Source organism: Triticum dicoccoides, chromosome 1A, assembly GCF_002162155.2.
Source record: "Triticum dicoccoides isolate Atlit2015 ecotype Zavitan chromosome 1A, WEW_v2.0, whole genome shotgun sequence".
In the NCBI taxonomy this organism is placed as follows: domain Eukaryota; kingdom Viridiplantae; phylum Streptophyta; class Magnoliopsida; order Poales; family Poaceae; genus Triticum; species Triticum dicoccoides.
This window is the reverse complement of record NC_041380.1, coordinates 376,398,458-376,416,187: the sequence shown is the minus strand read 5'-3', so window position 1 is coordinate 376,416,187 and position 17,730 is coordinate 376,398,458. Positions and strand designations below refer to the sequence as shown.

At 46.9% G+C, this 17,730-nt stretch overlaps 1 protein-coding gene across 2 annotated transcripts; it reads right to left on the bottom strand.

Moving 5' to 3' along the window:
- Positions 1-1,055: 1,055 nt before the first annotated feature.
- On the bottom strand, positions 1,056-6,877 carry LOC119274364 (pre-mRNA-splicing ATP-dependent RNA helicase prp28-like). Of its 2 annotated transcripts, none has more exons than XM_037555052.1 (8): positions 6,356-6,877; positions 6,194-6,250; positions 6,000-6,065; positions 5,790-5,855; positions 3,730-3,985; positions 3,458-3,650; positions 1,413-1,548; positions 1,056-1,290 (listed from the first exon to the last, which is right to left on the bottom strand). In XM_037555052.1, the coding sequence occupies exons 1-7, from the start codon at positions 6,601-6,603 to the stop codon at positions 1,418-1,420; spliced, it is 1,017 nt and encodes a 338-aa protein (XP_037410949.1). In that variant the 5' UTR covers positions 6,604-6,877; the 3' UTR covers positions 1,056-1,290; positions 1,413-1,417. The 2 variants fall into 2 exon arrangements, with proteins under 2 accessions (XP_037410949.1, XP_037410956.1); XM_037555059.1 differs by having other exon boundaries at positions 1,432-1,548.
- Between the last annotated feature and the right edge of the window lie 10,853 nt (positions 6,878-17,730).

Below are 17,730 nucleotides of genomic sequence, written 5' to 3'. Positions count from 1 at the left end.
TCCTTGATCTTTTAATCATCATCCTAAGTTAAGGAAACAAATGCATGTATCCTCTCTTTTTGCTATGTCCATGTTTTATTGAAGATTGATACAAATAAACAATATTCTTGATCATGATGTATGAAAAAAGCTCCTCACGTCTCATGTGAATGTGATTGACTTGTCTATTAAGATGAATAGCAAGATAATAAGGTCATGCATGCACGCTGCCGAAAACACTCCCTGGCGTCTATGTGTGGCTACAACAAAAACAATATTTGTGTTCTCTATTTTTTTGGTGAAGTAGAGCAGGGCCAGGCAACGACGAGAAAGAGAGGGAGAGGGAGAGGGAGGTGAAGATTTCCAATGTGGGGTGGAGCCAAGTAGAAAGCAAAACCATGTATAGACGGAAAAAAAGCATGCCTTATTATGTGTGGTATATTTGAGTTGAAGTTGAATTGGGTATCATTTCTTTTGCATAAGAGTGTGAAGCAAACTAGGAAAATGAGGGCCTATTCGGATTGGTTTCTATCCTTCACATTTCAAGAGACAAAAATATATTACTTAAGACTTGATGAAAAGAAACATCACAATAGCTAAACATCAGTCACCTGAATGGTCAGTCGATTTTTGCTAGAAGGAAGGAGGCACCGGAGGGAAGGAAGAAACAGCCGTAGCGGGGGGCTAGCCGGAGAAGCTTCCCCATGATCTATCTTAGGGTGGGGGTGGGGGTTGTGGTGCAAGTTCGCCGGAGAAAAAACCGGTGAGGCCCGGTGCTAAGGGATGGTTGGGGAAGGCGGCAAGACCGGCGGTGTGGGAGGTTGAGGGGAGGACGATGTGGCGAGGCAGCCACGAGAGCGCCGCAAGCCATGGGCGGCGGCAGCAGGCGGCCTGGCTGGTGGTAGTAGGCGGCGGGAGGAAGAAGAAGAAGACGGACGCTGCAGCGATGTGATCTGTAAAACGTTTGGAGGAAGAAGACATAATTTGGGCCGTTCGTTTTTTATCTAACGCTTGTAACTGATCGAGGCCAAATTGACTAGCCCAAATCAAAATTCCTGTCGATTGACTCTTAGCCATTCCCAAATGATGTCTTTTCATATAGTATTTGAGATACATGACATCTTATTTCCTATAATTTTACTATATTTCTAAAATAATCATATCCTATATGAGTCAAAGGGGCTTTATTTTTCCGTGGCAACGCACGGGCAGCAAACTAGTGGACGTTAAAGTGAGAATAATTGAAGACCAACAACCCCATCAGACATTCTTTATGGCCATCTAGGAAATCTTCCCTCAGTCAGAGTCATCCTGAAAATGTGTCATACAATCAAATGCATAAGACGTATTATACATGTCCTACATATACAACCAAATATATGCAGTATATAGAAAAACTGTAGCAAGAAAACAGCAGGGAAAAAAGACGTCACTTGATTTACAGTAACTCACTGATACTATCCCACATAAATGGGAACTCGCAATCCACATGACCTCCAACATACAAACTTCCGCCAGCTGGATGCCTCAAGTCCACAGAACCTTGATTCTTACAACCAAAGCAATGTCCTTCAAAAACAAAAATATTGACTTCATTTTTCAATATCATGACGTAAGAGAGAATGATTTGAAGCATATAAATCTTAATAATATATTAAGTTTATGACTTAGCAATATGCTACAAAACTTAGGTCTACAACATCATAGCTACTGTGTGAAGATAGACGGCATGACTACACAATTGGGCAGCGAGCTGAAATGAGAATAGCCAGAGAAAATATATTGATTGCTCTTGCTTATCTCGCTAAATACATAGCACTTTTCATATAATATATGGTGGATGCTTAGGTTTTCGAATTGTAAAATCCTAGACTTCCCAATGCATATTATTATTTCCTGAAAGTAAAAGAACACTCACATATGCATGGTATTCATTCATGGTATTACCAGAATGTTAACAAGAATAACAGGATATAACTCTGTGTTCTCCACTATTACCAGAATGTTAAGTAGAACTGGAATCCTGATTTAGCCCGTTTCACCAGCTGGTAAAGGAAGTTGGAAAACGAAATACATGCTTCCAACGTATAAACAAAATAATCTATGATACATAATCATTTTAGGAGTGGCCATCTCTCTGCTCCTCTTGACATCCCCAGCCATGATTTTCCTATAGTTCAATATGCAGACGATACCTTGGTTATCATGAATGGTTCATCTGGTCGGATGCAGATTCTCATGAATACTTTGGAGGATTTCGCTAAGGCTACGGGGCTCAGGGTTAGTTTTGCTAAGTCCTGCAGCTAACTTCTACTATATAAATTTCTGTTTGATGGTCTTCAAGCAGACCCGATTTTCCCCAAGATTTGGAAGAGCAAGTGCTAGCCCAAGCATAAGGTTTTTGCCTGGCTTTGATTATGGACAGATTGCACACCAGATATTTATAATCATCAGAGGGCATATTGGCACCTAGACTCCAATTCTAATTGTGTTCTTTGCAGCTCGGGGATACTTGAGACACGTGACCATTTGTATTTTGAATGCCCTTTTGCCTCTAGATGTTGGAAGAGTGCAAAGGTGAACTGGATTCAGGGGAACGGCCTTATTCAAGCCCGGTGCGCGGTGAACTGGAAGATTTGGCAATGGACTCCGAAGTGTGCCATCCAGGTGACCAAATAGCCGATGCGCTCCTGCACCTGCTGTTGATGCTGGCGGGCAGTACCCTACTGTTCTGCCAGAGCTCCATGCGACGTCCATGGATCATTGTAACACAAAGCCAAGACATAATGCTCTCCAATACCATGGTGTTATGGCTCCGTCATTTGAGAGCCTATCCCACACCAGTAGGAGCTTGAGGACCGACTAGACGCTAGCGGAAGTGTCATCACCGGCAAACAGAACCGAAGATAACAGATTCAAAACATGGTGATTGACTCCTTATGTGAAGGGTGGCTTAAGGCAAGACTCTACTCGAATACAAATAAAACTGTATCTATTTTTTTGACACGCACAGGGATTCAGTGTTATGTAAGGCTCTTGCCTAAGAACAAATCAAGTAGAGTACCAATCAGACACATATCCTGACTAGATATGAAAACAACAACTGGTAAGGTGGCAGATCTAGGAGACCTAACCATCTACGCCACACCTGCTGTATGTTGATCCCCACATGACAAAACATCAGACAACAGTAGTAAATTTACACACAAAAACTTGCTCAGCTATTCGTATTAATCGAATTACAGTAATACTACTACTTAAGGAGTCACTTTGTATGGCTTTATATATCCAAGATTAACAAATCCAATCCAAGCACGGCAAGTACATATAAATAGATTGACTATGCAAACTAGAGGCAAAGCAGTTCATCAAATAACAGTTCCTAACATATTAGTAAATGCAAAGCAGCACATTTCATGCAACCCGTTATATGGCACTACTATATGACTAGTAGTCACGTACAATTAAGAAAGCATACCATTGTCATCAGAATCCAAAGGCTTGCAGCAAAGAACATCACACAGTTCTCCTTCGTCTGGGATCACTTCAGCAAAGAATAGAACAGTGGAACCAGCCTGCTTAGCTGTAAAGTTGAAGTGTTCATAGAAGTTCATGTTTCCTTCAATAATGAAAACTTCATCTTTACTTTCATCAAACACAAAACGCATCTCCTGAAAATATTTCTCAGATTAAAACATGGAAATGTGCTCGAAATAAAGAGTTACGAATTTATAAGGAAAGAGCACAAACCCCAGCAAGATCCTCGTCATTGTTATATTTCTGTAAAGCATATTCCATGTACTGTTTCTTACGGTCCGCATCACGCTTTAGCATTTCCTTTTTGGAATATTTCTTTTCTTCTACCTCTGTTTCACTTTCTTCATCTTCAAGATAATTATCTGCTGCTGCCTCCAAATCACTCAACCTCCAACTTGTCAAATTTCCAAATCTATCGGTAAGAAAAGGATCTCCGATATCCACATCATTGTCACTACCATCATTAGAACTGAAACAGATTGCAAGTGATTCCGAACAATTTTAGGAGAATAATCAATCATAAAAGCACCCTATTGATAAACGAGTACAAATATTTTTACAAGAGAATTATGGACAAATCTTTATCTTTACTTTTTTTGTTAAATAAAGCGGCTATTGCTTCTGTCCGCTCACCGTCGCGGCATTTCTACACAATAGTCCCTGTGTTTGGCTAATTTAACCCGCAGTCCTCAGTAAGTGAAGAAAAACGGTTCGATATTTTTTTCGTCAAACCCTCTGTGCACGTTTGGCTTCAGATCGAGCGGCAGCGCTCCCGTTCCAATCGGGATGCAGGACGACTACAGAAAGACTACTTGGTAGTACTTCACCCATTACACATGGACCCAGATATGAGATATCTAGGGAACATCAGATTTTTAGGCATGGCAGATCGAACGTTTTTCATGGAAAATTATGTTTGCCGAGGATGGCAAGTTTAGCTGACGAGCATGGAAAATTCACCCCGGTTCTTTTTTTTTTTGCCAGGAAATTGCCGTGCTTGCAAACTAAATTTGCCATCCTCGCGCCAACATATATTGCCATGAAAAACGTTTGATTTGCCATGTGTAAAAATCTGACGTCAGATTTTTAGCCTTTCCGTTATACATAGCAGTCCCACATACAAATTTCTTTGAACTGGCAAACGTGTCGGATTGCTAACCAGCTAGTGAGGCACGGTGACTTCTCTGTGATCAGCAAGATGAAACCTTCTCTGATCTCCTTACTGCATGCAGAATATCACGTCGACCGCAAATGATGATTTCAAGACATGGTTAGCCTCTGTTGCTGACCAAGTGATGGGAAATGTTATAAGAATGAGGCCGCTCGTCATACTCTATGTGGCGCGACTGGAGCCATCGTAATGCATGTGTGTTTGATGGGGCAAGGCCAGACCAGGAGTGTGACAACCAAATGGAGGTGAAGTTGTATGGGGCAGCCACTTCTTGAACACAAATAAGTTCTTTTGACCTCAAAAGTAAGCCGGAGTTCTTTGACCTCAAAAGTAAGCCGGAGAATGCAAGATATTGCCACAAGCTTAGACGTGTTCAGTGAGTATGTTACACATGGAACCAGGTGATGACAAAGCAAGTTTGATAAGTAGGTGGCTGATGAATATGAGAGGTCAAAGGTAAACGATTTAATTAGCTATCAAATACCGATTAAAAAAGAGTCCACTTAAGTTGTTTATCTTGGATTATTTATCTCATCTATTGATCCTATCTTTTAATCTCTTGCATTTTCTGCTTTTGTAGTTCTTTCGTGGGGAGCTTACAGTGTGCTTGCTTATGAGCCCCAAGCTTCATCCAAGCATATTGCCCACATTTGTTGATCAACATCTGGTTGTGGGCATAATTGGAGTGTTTTTGAGTTTGTAGGTAGTTAGTGTCTTGTTTGTTACATACTTTGTTAACTTGCAGCCTATATATTACCATGCCTGGGCGAAATTTGTGATCAACGCTGTCCTAGTAAACAATATTTCTTTGCGCTGAATTGTCCATAAAAGTATGAACGTGAATAGTCCACTTCTCCTTCACTACCGGTGAGTAATAGAGATCTAAGGAAATGCAAATCGCTGGACAGTGCTGTTTAAAATAACAACCAAGTGATTGAATAATTTTTCATTTGACATGCCAAGATTTAGTTGCAGTGCTCACTTCGTAGAAAAAGACCTGATCTAACTGAAACATTCAGAATTCCACGATCTCAAAGTGAGGGGCTCCAAACAATCATTACTGCATAGTACTTCTCACACTAAACTAGAACCAAATAATTACCTATGTTGACGAGCGACAACAGCACCTTCACCACTATCTCGTTCATCATTGTTATCACCACCATGCCTAAAATGAGCCAACAAGGTTGAGGGCTAAAATGGGTGAAGAAAGATATGCGGAAGAGGAAAACAATGATAAATAACATTCACACTGTAATTTGAGTAAACTAAATATCCACAATATTGAGAAAGATGGTAATAATAAGTATACCTGCCAGATGAGTCAGAAGCAGACGGTAAATCATCGCCGTCCTCTTCCAGCGATAGTAATTCGAATCTTGGTAGGTCAACAAAAACTGGTCAGAACATTATGGTGGAAAATTGCAAAATATAGATAATTGTTTTATGTCTACTGACTACTGGTTTCACTAAATGCTGTTGGATGCAACTTATAATATATAGCACCTATTTGAGCTAAAATCCGACTGTGACTCCAATGAAAAGCGACCACTGCTCGAAACCCTGGTAAAAACAGCATACAGTAACAGAAGTTAATAAACTGTTTATTTTGCTAGAAACCCTTGTCAGAAAGCGCGAATTATGAACTCGATGACGACGGTTGCTTACACCAGTCTTGGTTGTGGTGTCACTGTCACTCGAGATTCAGTAGAGGGATCATAAAGATAACTCTGAGGGCTCTTTCCGGTTTCAACCGAATCAGAAGGAAGTGTATCTCTCTGGCTAGGCACACTGGGGCTCGGTTGGGGTGGCTGAGATTGTACCTGGCAATGCGTTGGAAGGGGAGCCAGACGAGGAGGAGGTGGTGGAGGTGGAGGTGGTGGTGAAGCATCCTGAACAGGACGATGACGGCCCATTGATTCGGAACAGGGGCAGGCGGCGCCGGAGGAGGCTATGCCCTAGACCTAGAGGAGTTCAGAGGAGATCGCGGGGCTATGCGGAGCGGATATGGGTCAAGGCGGCAGCTAGGCTGGCGGCGGCGCGGTGGAGCAGGTCACGGAGGCAGCTGCGGATGGTGGAGGAGGCGGCGGCGGCGGCGGCTTCGCCTCGCTCGACGGGAATTGTGGGTGGGGGGCGGTTGGTTGGGGACGGCGCTTGCGTTTCTGGCTTGGTTCGGCAAGAGCTTCTTTCTTTTTCTTGGCTTGGCAAGAGCTTCTTTCTTTTTCTTGGCTTGGCAAGAGCTTTATGTTACTCAAACAGGGGGATTACAAAACTGTCAAAGAAAATACCAGGGGGATTACAGCGAAGCTGAATACAAACAGCTAGGTTAGTTGGCATGTGTGAATCAATATGTGGTTGGATGGTTAGGTGAACGGTGATATCTTAGCCCATCAAGATTCAAGTCCTGGTGCTCGCATCTATCCTGTATTTAGTGTATGCGTGTATATGTGAGCGTTTGCGTCTGTACTATGTTCAAAAAAAACTAGGTTCCCCATTCCTTCCTCCTCCTCCCTTTTCTCTTCCTCCACCTCTGTTCTTCCCGTTTTTCGTTCCTTCTCTTCCCCACTCGAATACACTCCCATTTGTACATCAAATTCAGCCTCTCTTTTTTCCGACTTGCCACCACCGTGGATGTGTTGTAGATAGTTGGGGGAGGCAAGGGAGACCTCGATCTATTTATGGGGTAGCTCGTGGTGAGCATTTTCTTGGAGGGTTTTTTTGAGCATATTGGTGGAGGTGGTGGAGGTGACGGAGGTGTAGCACGAGCAGTGTGGGAAAATATGGCGGGAACTACATAGCGGAAAAATATGACGGGATTAGAAAGTGAGAAAATATGGCGAGAACTAGAAAGCGAGAAATTATAGCGGGAACTAGAAATCGGAAAAATGTGACGAGGAATACTAATTGCCTTCCAGTCGGACGATAAAGTCTAATCGTCTTTCCGTAGATCTACAACCAGTGGCTAACAGGAGGGTCGAGCCCAATCGGTGTCCGTATAGCCGACATGGGACCAATCAGCTTCCTCCTGAACGACTAGATCCATATTATTTTTAAAAATAAATTTTTAGCGTAATGTTTCTAAAATTAAATAAAAATATATTAAAAAAAATTGCTCCTCCTCTCCCCTGTGGTTTGTTTTGCACGGCGGTGGGCAGCTTTAATGGCTTCTCTTTGCACATACACGAGACCACAATTCGATCGCTCGCGTTTACTTTGGATATATTGGTGCGCTGAATTTTCATGTTTTATAATACACAACACAATATGTGGGCACACACACTCCGCCCTAGTTATTGCACATCTAAATGACTTAATTAGATTGGGGAAAAAAGAAAAAAGACAAAAAAGTTTGCACGAATCTTCACGTAGAATCAAACTCATTGCACACAAGCGAAAACCGATGAGACCAATTTGGCATAATTAAAATATAGCTCGAGAATAGAAAGTAGGCATGCTTAAAAGATGAGCATTCTCCCACCGCACCGCATCCTACCATCTGACGAGGGGAGAATGGCTCCTAGAGCGAATCCCCGGGGGACCGCGGAGGCCGCTGCCGCGCCGTGTCCCTCCGCGGCGGCTGCGCGGGCAGGCATCGGGGGCCGTTTTTGGGCTCTGTTGGAGGCGGACGACGAGGATGACGCCGGAGACAACGAAGGCTCAGAAGGTTCGCCGCACTCGCCTACACCTTCGGATTTGATAGGCGATCTTTTTCATGCAGGATATGATGAAGATGATGTGGCCAAGACCGTAGACACGGTAGTGCCGGTGGAGGATCCGGCGCGGGTGGGGCTACATCCGGACGAGAGGAAGGAGCTGGTGCGACGTGTAGTTCATCGGAGGAATGCGGCATCGGCGGTCAGGCCATGGAAGGGACCGATTCCGAAGGTGTGTCTTCCTAAACCTGTTCTTTCCGATTTCATCACTCACAATTCATGGAAGATAGTAAGGAGAAAGAAGGCTCGGCGGTCGTCGGCGGCCACGGTGCCGGCGCCGGCGATCGACCGATGCGCTCAGATCCGCGATCATAGGATCGCTCGTTTGAACGGATTGCTGGGCTGTGAGTTCGGTCAGCTGGTGGGTGGGCCAGTTCTGAGTGAACCGGCCAATGTTGACGTTGGGTTACAGACCGATGGGTATGAGGCCCAGCCTGTTATGCAGCCCAAGTCTACAACCCCATGCACGAGATCGTTTCGACATAGGGTTCGACACGGAGGCGGACGTCCTTGTTTTCTCGATCGCGGCGGAGGGAGGGCTGCTCGTATACCTACCCTTCGTCTGATGGCGGGACGGGGGTCTCTTCCGGGCGCGGCCGCTGGGGCTCCTCCGGCAGCGGCGGGCCGCGGAGGACTGGCGCAGGCAACGGCCGCTGGTCGCAGCGGCAGCGGCACCCATGCGGGCAATGGTGGCGGCGGCGCCGGCGTGCCGCTGGTGGCTGGGCGTGGTGGCGCGCCTCCACCCAGAGCGGACCATGCTGCAGGGCGTGCTACCGGCGACTAGCGTGCTGCGGTTGCCGTCGCCAAGCCTACGGGCCGCGGCGTCGCGGCGGTCCGGCCGACTGCGCCGGTGACGGCGGCGGGCCGTGGTGCTCCTAGGCCGCCGACGACTGGAGTTGCTGCGGGCCGCGGTGTTCTCGCTCGGCCGCCTCTGGGTACCCATGCCCAGCCTCCTGTGGTGCAGGTGGGAGCTAGACCGCCGCTATTTGTGGCTAGGCAGGTCAGCGATGCGGCGACGCCAGTGTTGCAGCAGGCTAAGCCACCTCCGGTTCAGGCTAGGGCGGATGTTCGAGCGGCACCTCGAGGACAGTGGGGTGACGATGGTTACAATGCATTTGGTGAGGGACAGCACCGGGGATCCTCGTCTACGGGTGGCGGACGGGGATATGCCTGGCAGAGTGATGGTTCGGCTGAACGGCCTTTCTTGGGGCCGTCTGGTGGTTTTGTCGAAGGGGCGACTGGGCCAGCTAATCGTAACAGAGGCGGGTTTCGCGGCTATCGTGGACGAGGAGGCCGAGGGGGTCGGTACCGTCCAAGACAACATCAAACTACAGTTGAGACGGTCGTCGATGCCAGTGCTGAGGAGTCTGACTTGGGTTGCCAGGCGATGGAGGTTGTGACGGAACTGGCCGCTGTGGAGGTTCCGGTCGACGCCGAGACTCAGGCTATGTCGGCGGATGGCTCTGACAGATCCGAGGTTGACAGGGCTGCTAAGTTTGCTAAGAAAAAAGAGAGAATGCTCTGTTATAGATGTGGCGATAAGGGACATTTCATTGCTGAGTGTGTGGCGACTCTTTGTGATTCTTGTGGTAAGCCTGCACATGAATCTGGAGTGTGTCCGCTGGTGCGGGAGCAGAGACCGAGCCTCATGACTTATGGTGTTTTTTGTTCTGAACTCACTTTTTTTGAGTCACCGACTGAGAGGGAGGTTCCTCAGGAGGAGCGCAGTACGACAACTGGGATAGTGAAAGTGACGAGAGGGCAAGTGTCCGAGGCTCAGATCATTCAGCGTCTCAGGGAGCTGGCACCAGGTGACTTCCATTGGGAGCTTGTCAGGCTGGAGACCAACACTTTCAGAGTTCAGTTCCCATCTGTGGAGGATATACAGCGGTTGCTGAGTTTTGGGATGTGTAAGGTCTTGGGTACTGAGGCCATTCTTGAGTTCCACGAGTGGAAGCTGGTTGAGCCCCAGGGTACACCCCTTATCCAGGCCTGGTTGCGCTTTTCGGGGGCTCCGTCTGAGTTGCTGCGGGATGCCACGGTGGTGGCTAGTCTCGGTATTATGGTTGGTAAGACCGAGCGAGTTGATATGGATTTCACTAGAGCTCATGGGATAGCTCGCCTATTGGTCAGTATTCTGGACATCGACTATGTACCCGACATGGTTAAGTGGGCCTTTCGAGGGAAGGTTTACACTCTTGAGATTCAGTTTGAGGATGATAGTCTCTTCGCAGAGGCTCCAGCGACCACTGGTGATGACATGAATGAAGGTGATGATGATACTGCGGGTAAGGAAAAGATGGCCGATGATTCTGTCAGTGAGGTGGCCAAGAGACCGGAGCCGACGGGTAGGGCAGCAGGAGGAGGGACGGCGCCTGGAGTATCTGTGCCGACCACCACTCTGCGTTTTGGTTCCTTTGGTCCAGCTTCCGCTCCTCCGAGACTGTGGAGCGAGCGGGTGGAGTCGGGTGAGGAGATTGAGTTTTCTTTACCGCCGTTGGATTTTGCGGGTACGGAGGTGGAGGGTTCCGGTGGGCCCGAGAGCTTGGATATTGTCTCATCTACATCAGCGTGTGGTGACGTGGCTGTGGTGCAGGCGGGTGGTCTGACCTCATCTGGGAGTCCGGATCGGGATTCTTTGGAGACCCCCTCTCATCCTCCGGTTGGGGAGCCTTCTCCTCGCTCGCCTGTGGCTGGGCGATCACCTCTGGCGGATGCGCAGGTTCGGCGGGAGGGCGTGGGGCCGGTGGCCTCTACGCCCCCATCGGCCTCGGTGCCCGAGGGGGGCGCCATATTCGAGATGGCGACGTGCACTCCGGACAGGCGGTCCGGGGTGGATGGGGGGAGGGGGCAGGTGGCCTTCTCCTCCCCAGTGCTGGACTCGGCGCGCTCACCGCGCTCACCTGGTGGCGACCGGGTGGATGTTCGGGGAGTGACAGGTGGTCGCTCGCCGGATAAATTCTCGCGGGAGGAGGTCATTATGTTTGGCGGGATCCCGGACCAGGCAGCTGAGGGTCGACGTATGAGTTGTCGGCTTCAGAGCCATCCGGAGGTGGACGACATGCAGCAGCGCTGTGCCGCGAGGGCGGCCAAGCTTCGTGACGTCCAAGTCACTACTGGTATGTCTGTTAATACCTCCAATACTATTTTGCATTTCTCGCATGATCAAATTATGGATAAGGCACAACAGTTAGGAATTTCACTTGGTAGAGATGAGGGTGAAGTTACTAATTCTGTTAACGATTTGCTTGATCTAGAAGCCGAGAGGGCTTTAGAAGTAATTCGTAAATTAGCTGCGGTCAAACCTATGAATGACTCTGAAATTGATGCCTTGGGAGTTCGAGTACTTGAGAACTTTTGTGATGATCTAGCACCGCCCCTCCAGGAGCAGGAGGAGGACGATGAGAATATCGGGACGCAAGTAGATAATCCATCGATTACGAGTACGATGGACCGGGAGGGCACGTCCAGCCCTAAGCGCAAGTGGAAGCGCAAAACTTACCCGATGTCTGTAGTCCGTAGGAGTGCTAGGATTCGTACGGCTAAAAAATTTCATGATGAAATATGAAAGGGATCTTTTGGAATAGCAGAGGTCTTAAGGACTTGGCTAAAAGGAGGTTCCTTGCGGAGGCATCTATTGAGCATTGTTTGGACTTTATTGCCCTGTCGGAAACGGGTAGAGCAAATTTCTCACCTCAATTTCTCAATACTTTGTCGGGAGGGATTGAGTTTGACTGGCATTGTCTACCGCCTAGAGGTAGGTCGGGGGGTATCTTACTGGGTGTTAGATGTGACTCTCTTGAAGTTCGAAGTGTGGTCATGGGGGATTTTGCTGTTAAGTTCAGGGTGCGGTCCAAACAGGATGGTTTTGACTGGGCTTTGGTGGCGGTGTACGGGGCAGCGCAGTCCGAGTTCAAACCAGATTTCCTGGCAGACCTTGTTAGAGTATGTGGGTCTGAGCAGCTTCCAATTCTGGTTGGGGGGGGATTTTAACATAATTAGGAGACGCGATGAAAAGAATAATGACAACTTCGATGGGAGATGGTCATTCATGTTTAATACCATTATTGAAAGCTTAGATTTGAGAGAAATTGAGCTTTCAGGTAGGAAGTTCACGTGGGCTAATGTGATGCCTAATCCAACATACGAGAAGTTGGATCGGGTTCTGGCTAGTGTTGCTTGGGAACAGAAGTTTCCCGTGGTAACTGTTCAGGCGCTCACTCGCGGGATCTCGGATCACACGCCGTTGTTGCTTGATTCTGGCGGGGCTACATACTCGGGCAACAAAAATGTTTTCTCGTTCGAGATGGCGTGGTTTGAAAGAGAAGGATTTTTGGATCTTATTGCCAGAGAATGGGCGAAAGAGGTAGGAGGTAGAAGCGCCATTGAGAGGTGGCAGAACAAGATTAGGAATCTCCGTAGCTTCCTTCGTGGGTGGGCTAAACATCTAGGTGGAATGTATAAGGTTGAGAAGGAACGGCTCCTTTCACTTATAAAAACCTTAGATGTAAAAGCAGAAACTATGGTTCTGGTACCCACTGAGCTTCATATTAAGCATGAGGCTGAGATGAGGCTGAAGGAATTGCTCCGGGAGGAAGAATTGAAGTGGGCATTAAGGGCAAAGGTGAGAAAAGTTGTCCAGGGGGATGCGAACACACAGTTCTTCCACATGATTGCTAATGGCAAGCATAGGAAGAAGAGGATCTTCCAGCTGGAGCAAGAGGAGGGTACAATAGTTGGCCAAGACAACCTGAAAACATACATTACTGAATATTACAAAAGGTTTTTTGGACCACCAGAGGAGAGTAGTGTATCCCTGGATGAGTCTAGGGTCAGCGATATCCCTCAACTTTCTTCAGTGGAGAACGATGTGTTAACAGCCCCTTTCTCGGAAAAGGAAGTTTTCGAGGCTATTGCCAAGATGAAATGTAATAAGGCGCCGGGGCCGGATGGTTTCCCGGCTGAGTTCTACAAGAAGTGTTGGCATATTATCAAAGGGGACCTGATGCCAATGTTCCATGATTTGTTCTCGGGACACTTGCAGCTGTTCCAACTGAATTTTGGCACGATAACGTTGTTGCCTAAGAAAACTGATGCCGTCAAAATTGAACAATTTCGGCCGATCTGCCTGCTCAATGTCAGCTTCAAAATTTTTACCAAGGTTGGTACGATAAGGCTGACTCAGATAGCGCACGCTGTTGTTCAACCTACGCAAACGGCTTTCATGCCGGATAGGAACATCCTAGAGGGGGTTGTGGTCCTACATGAAACGCTTCATGAAATTCATACGAAAAAAATAGATGGGGTTATTTTCAAAGTGGATTTCGAGAAGGCTTATGATAAAGTCAAATGGCCGTTCCTCCAGCAAGCTTTAAGAATGAAGGGTTTTGATGAGCGCTGGAGGCATCAGGTGGAAACGTTCACGCAAAAAGGTAGCGTTGGCATTAAGGTCAATGATGACATAGGCCACTATTTCCGAACACACAAGGGTCTGCGACAGGGCGATCCTATGTCACCTATTCTGTTCAATATTGTGGTTGATGTGTTAGCGATCCTGATTGGGAGGGCCAAAGAGGCTGGTCAGGTGGAGGGAGTGGTGCCTCATCTGGTTGATGGTGGTTTATCCATCCTGCAATACGCTGACGATACAATCATTTTTATGGAACATGATTTGGCCAAGGCGAGGAACATGAAACTAGTATTATGCCTTTTTGAACAATTGTCTGGGCTGAAGATTAATTTCCATAAAAGTGAGTTGTTCTGTTTTGGTAGAGCCAAAGACGAACAGGAAGCTTATACACAATTGTTCGGATGTGAGAGTGGGTCTCTTCCTTTCTCTTATCTCGGTATTCCAATACACCATCGTAAGTTAACGAATGCTGAATGGAAGACCATCGAGGATAGATTTGAGAAAAAACTAAGTTGTTGGAAAGGAAAACTCATGTCTTATGGAGGCCGGTTGATTCTCATTAACTCGGTGCTCACGAGTTTACCTATGTTTCTGCTATCTTTCTTCGAAGTACCAGTTGGGGTGAGGAAGAGACTAGACTTTTATCGGTCTCGCTTCTTCTGGCAGAGTGATGAATCTAAGAGGAAGTATAGATTAGCCAAATGGGATATTATTTGCAGACCAAAGGACCAAGGAGGACTTGGCATTGAAAATCTTGAAGTTAAAAATAAGTGCCTCCTGAGTAAGTGGCTGTTTAAGCTGTCTTCTGAGACAGAGGCAACATGGGCGCAGATTTTACGGAGTAAATATCTGTACTCAAAGACTTTATCCCAAGTCACTATGAGACCTACAGACTCGCCGTTCTGGAAAGGGCTAATGAGGGCTAAATCCACTTTCTTTAACAGAACGAAATGTATTGTTGGTAATGGAGCTGATACGCGATTCTGGGAGGATACGTGGCTGGGTGACACGCCTCTGGCTTCTCAGTATCCAGCGCTGTATCGTATTGTTCAGCATAGGGATGCCCTTGTGGCCACAGTAATGCAGACGATTCCCCTTAACATCCAGTTTAGAAGAGTGCTTGCTGGACCGAGATGGGAAGCATGGCTTCACTTGGTCCGTAGGCTGATGGAGGTGCAGCTAAATCCTCAGCCCGACCAGTTGTATTGGAAGCTAACTAGAACTGGGGTGTTCACGGTCAAGTCTATGTATCTTGATATCATTAATTCATCCGTGATACCTACGTCCAATGTAGTCTGGAACGTTAAGGTTCCTTTGAAGATTAAAGTGTTTATGTGGTTTGTGCATAAACAGGTAATTCTTACAAAGGACAATCTAGTTAAGCGCAACTGGACAGGATCTACTAGGTGTAGCTTCTGTGATCGGGATGAGTCTATCAAACATTTATTTTTTGATTGCCCGTTGGCACAAGGGTTGTGGCGCACCGTGCAAATTGCCTTTAATATTACTCCACCGAGATCGGTAAACACGCTTTTTGGGGCGTGGTTGCTCGGGACGGAGCCCGAAACAGCCAGACAAATTCGTGTAGGAGTATGTGCGTTATTATGGGCAATTTGGAACTGCAGGAATGATTTGGTTTTTAACAGGACATCAAATACTCATTTTTTGCGGGTGTTGTTCCGGGCTACGGCGTTGATCCGTACTTGGTCCTTACTCACTCCGACGGAGGCCAGGGAGCGTTTGGTTACTGGATCTGTCCGGTGGGAGACGGTTGCGCGGGATATCTTCAACCGGTTTGGATGGCGATCATGTAATAGGATAGGCATCTAGTTTACCTACCTGATATTATGCCAGCCGGTTTGTGGCTTTTCCCGTTTGTGTCTTTTAGTCGTTGCTCTGTGTGAGCTACGTGCTACCTTTTTTCATTTGTTTGTAAGACTTATGTTCTGAACCTCTTTATTTCATTAATAAGAGAGGCCGTATGCATCGATCTGATGCAGAGGCCGGGGTAAACCCCCTTTTCCAAAAAAAAAAATCCAAATTTTAAACCAGTTGCAATTCATAGGTGCCAGAGATATCAACACTGCAATTTTCCATAAAGAATAACCTGGTAATTTACGGCACAAGTTCCGTGGACGAGCTTACCTCGTGTTCTGCTTTTCGTCAGCCATAATCCGTCGACCAGGGTGTTCTCCCGTCTCGAAATAGAGTTATTCGCCGGTTGTGTCCATTGTTCCCCGGTTGTGAGAGAGTACGGTAGTAGAAGAGGCAAAGGGATCTGTATATATGTCCATGGAAGTACGGGAATCACGTCTAACAATACACAAACGTTCTCGGATACGTACTTGATTGGAGTTGTAGTCTGACTGGAGTTTATTTATGGGAAACTCTATACGTCAGTAATCTACAAATCTTCTCTTTCCATCAGACTTCTCCACGACCATCGATTTGTTTCTCCATCCTTGACGGCACTTTTTTTTTATTTATGTCCTTATTAATTATCAATTCCCTACAGTTACGGCAACAAACCACACGCTCAGTTATCAAAAAAAAAAAACTAACCACACGCTCCTTACAGTCCACCGGACCCACGATTATGTCCATCGGCTTCGGCCTCCCTCCCTAGCTTCCACCTCCTCCACCGGTAACTCCCTGCACAACGGCAGGGCTACGTACGATATAGGTGGCCAGATTGCCATGTCTATACTATTTATAAAAGAACAAATATTATTTTTTTTAAATGCATCTCACAAAACGTATACAAATACATTATCACTGCATGATTAATCTCACTAAACTCAATCTAACGACTAGCCTTAACCTAATTTATTCTCTGTGTGCACTTATAGCAATTTAAATTAACTGACCGTACTCCACCGCGGAGGAAAATATGAAAGTTCACGTCCGGTCAATTAGGAAACTATAATCACGGACACTCCTATTAAGAAACTAATCATGGGCGCATCTAATTATTAGGAAACTAATCACAAACACATCTTATTATTAGGAAACTAATCACAGACGCATACTATTATTAGGAAAATAATCATGCGCGCATTCTATTAGAAAATTAATCATGGACACATCTAATTATTAGGAAACTAATCACGGACGCATCCTATTAGATAACTAATCATGAACGCATCTAATTATTAGGAAACTAATCGCGAGCGCATCCTATCGCCTCGGGAATCGCGATCGCGAGTCGCCTACCGTCACCAGCCCACCACCCACGCGAGCCACAGTGGGAGACACGCGAGGAGGAGCTGCGGCTTCCTCCGAACACACACATGTGACGTCGCTGCTTTCGTCTTCTGCCTGGAGGTCAGGTCACTTTTCTACTGACTGCAACGACTTCGTTAACGTCCTGGCATCTTCTCTGGGAACGATCGGCATTCACGTCGACTTCAGCTCCGTCCACAATACCCACGCTGACAACCACCCATCACCGACGCCCTTTAAGTGGGGGCAACGCTGAGTATCATGGGGCAGTATAAGCAGGCCAAAAAAATCGAGTGGGGGGCGCCCCGGTGCATGGAGGGCGTCGCCTCAAAGCTGGACGATTGATTCACCTGCGTCGACAACGCCGCCCAGTTGGTGAGAGGACACGGTCGCCGCGGCCGCTCGCAGGCCTGAACGACGGAGACGCTCGCCTTCACACGACCGCGCCGCGCGCACGCACTAATCAAATAAGCACCGAGTGTTGTTTTTTTTATGTCATCGCTACCTCGCCGGTGGTGACACATCTAGAAGTACACGAACTAGAGATGAGGCAATGAGAAACAAAGGCGCGCTGGAGCACACACAGTTGGGTTTCAGGCAACCAATACATTTTTTCTTTCTTTATTTTTTCACTGATTTTCGCGTACCTGCAACAGACATCTCTGTTTTTTTAAGTACAGACTACCGGTTATTACATG

What these genes read in the sequence shown, in the direction of transcription:
- LOC119274364 (XM_037555052.1), bottom strand. Translation starts at nt 6,603, where the DNA reads ATGGGCCGTCATCGTCCTGTTCAGGATGCTTCACCACCACCTCCACCT. An exon ending in GTTGTCGCTCGTCAACATAG is followed by an intron (nt 3,986 to 5,789) that starts GTAATTATTTGG and finishes AATCTGTTTCAG; the next exon opens with TTCTAATGATGGTAGTGACA. An exon ending in ATGACGAGGATCTTGCTGGG is followed by an intron (nt 3,651 to 3,729) that starts GTTTGTGCTCTT and finishes AAATATTTTCAG; the next exon opens with GAGATGCGTTTTGTGTTTGA.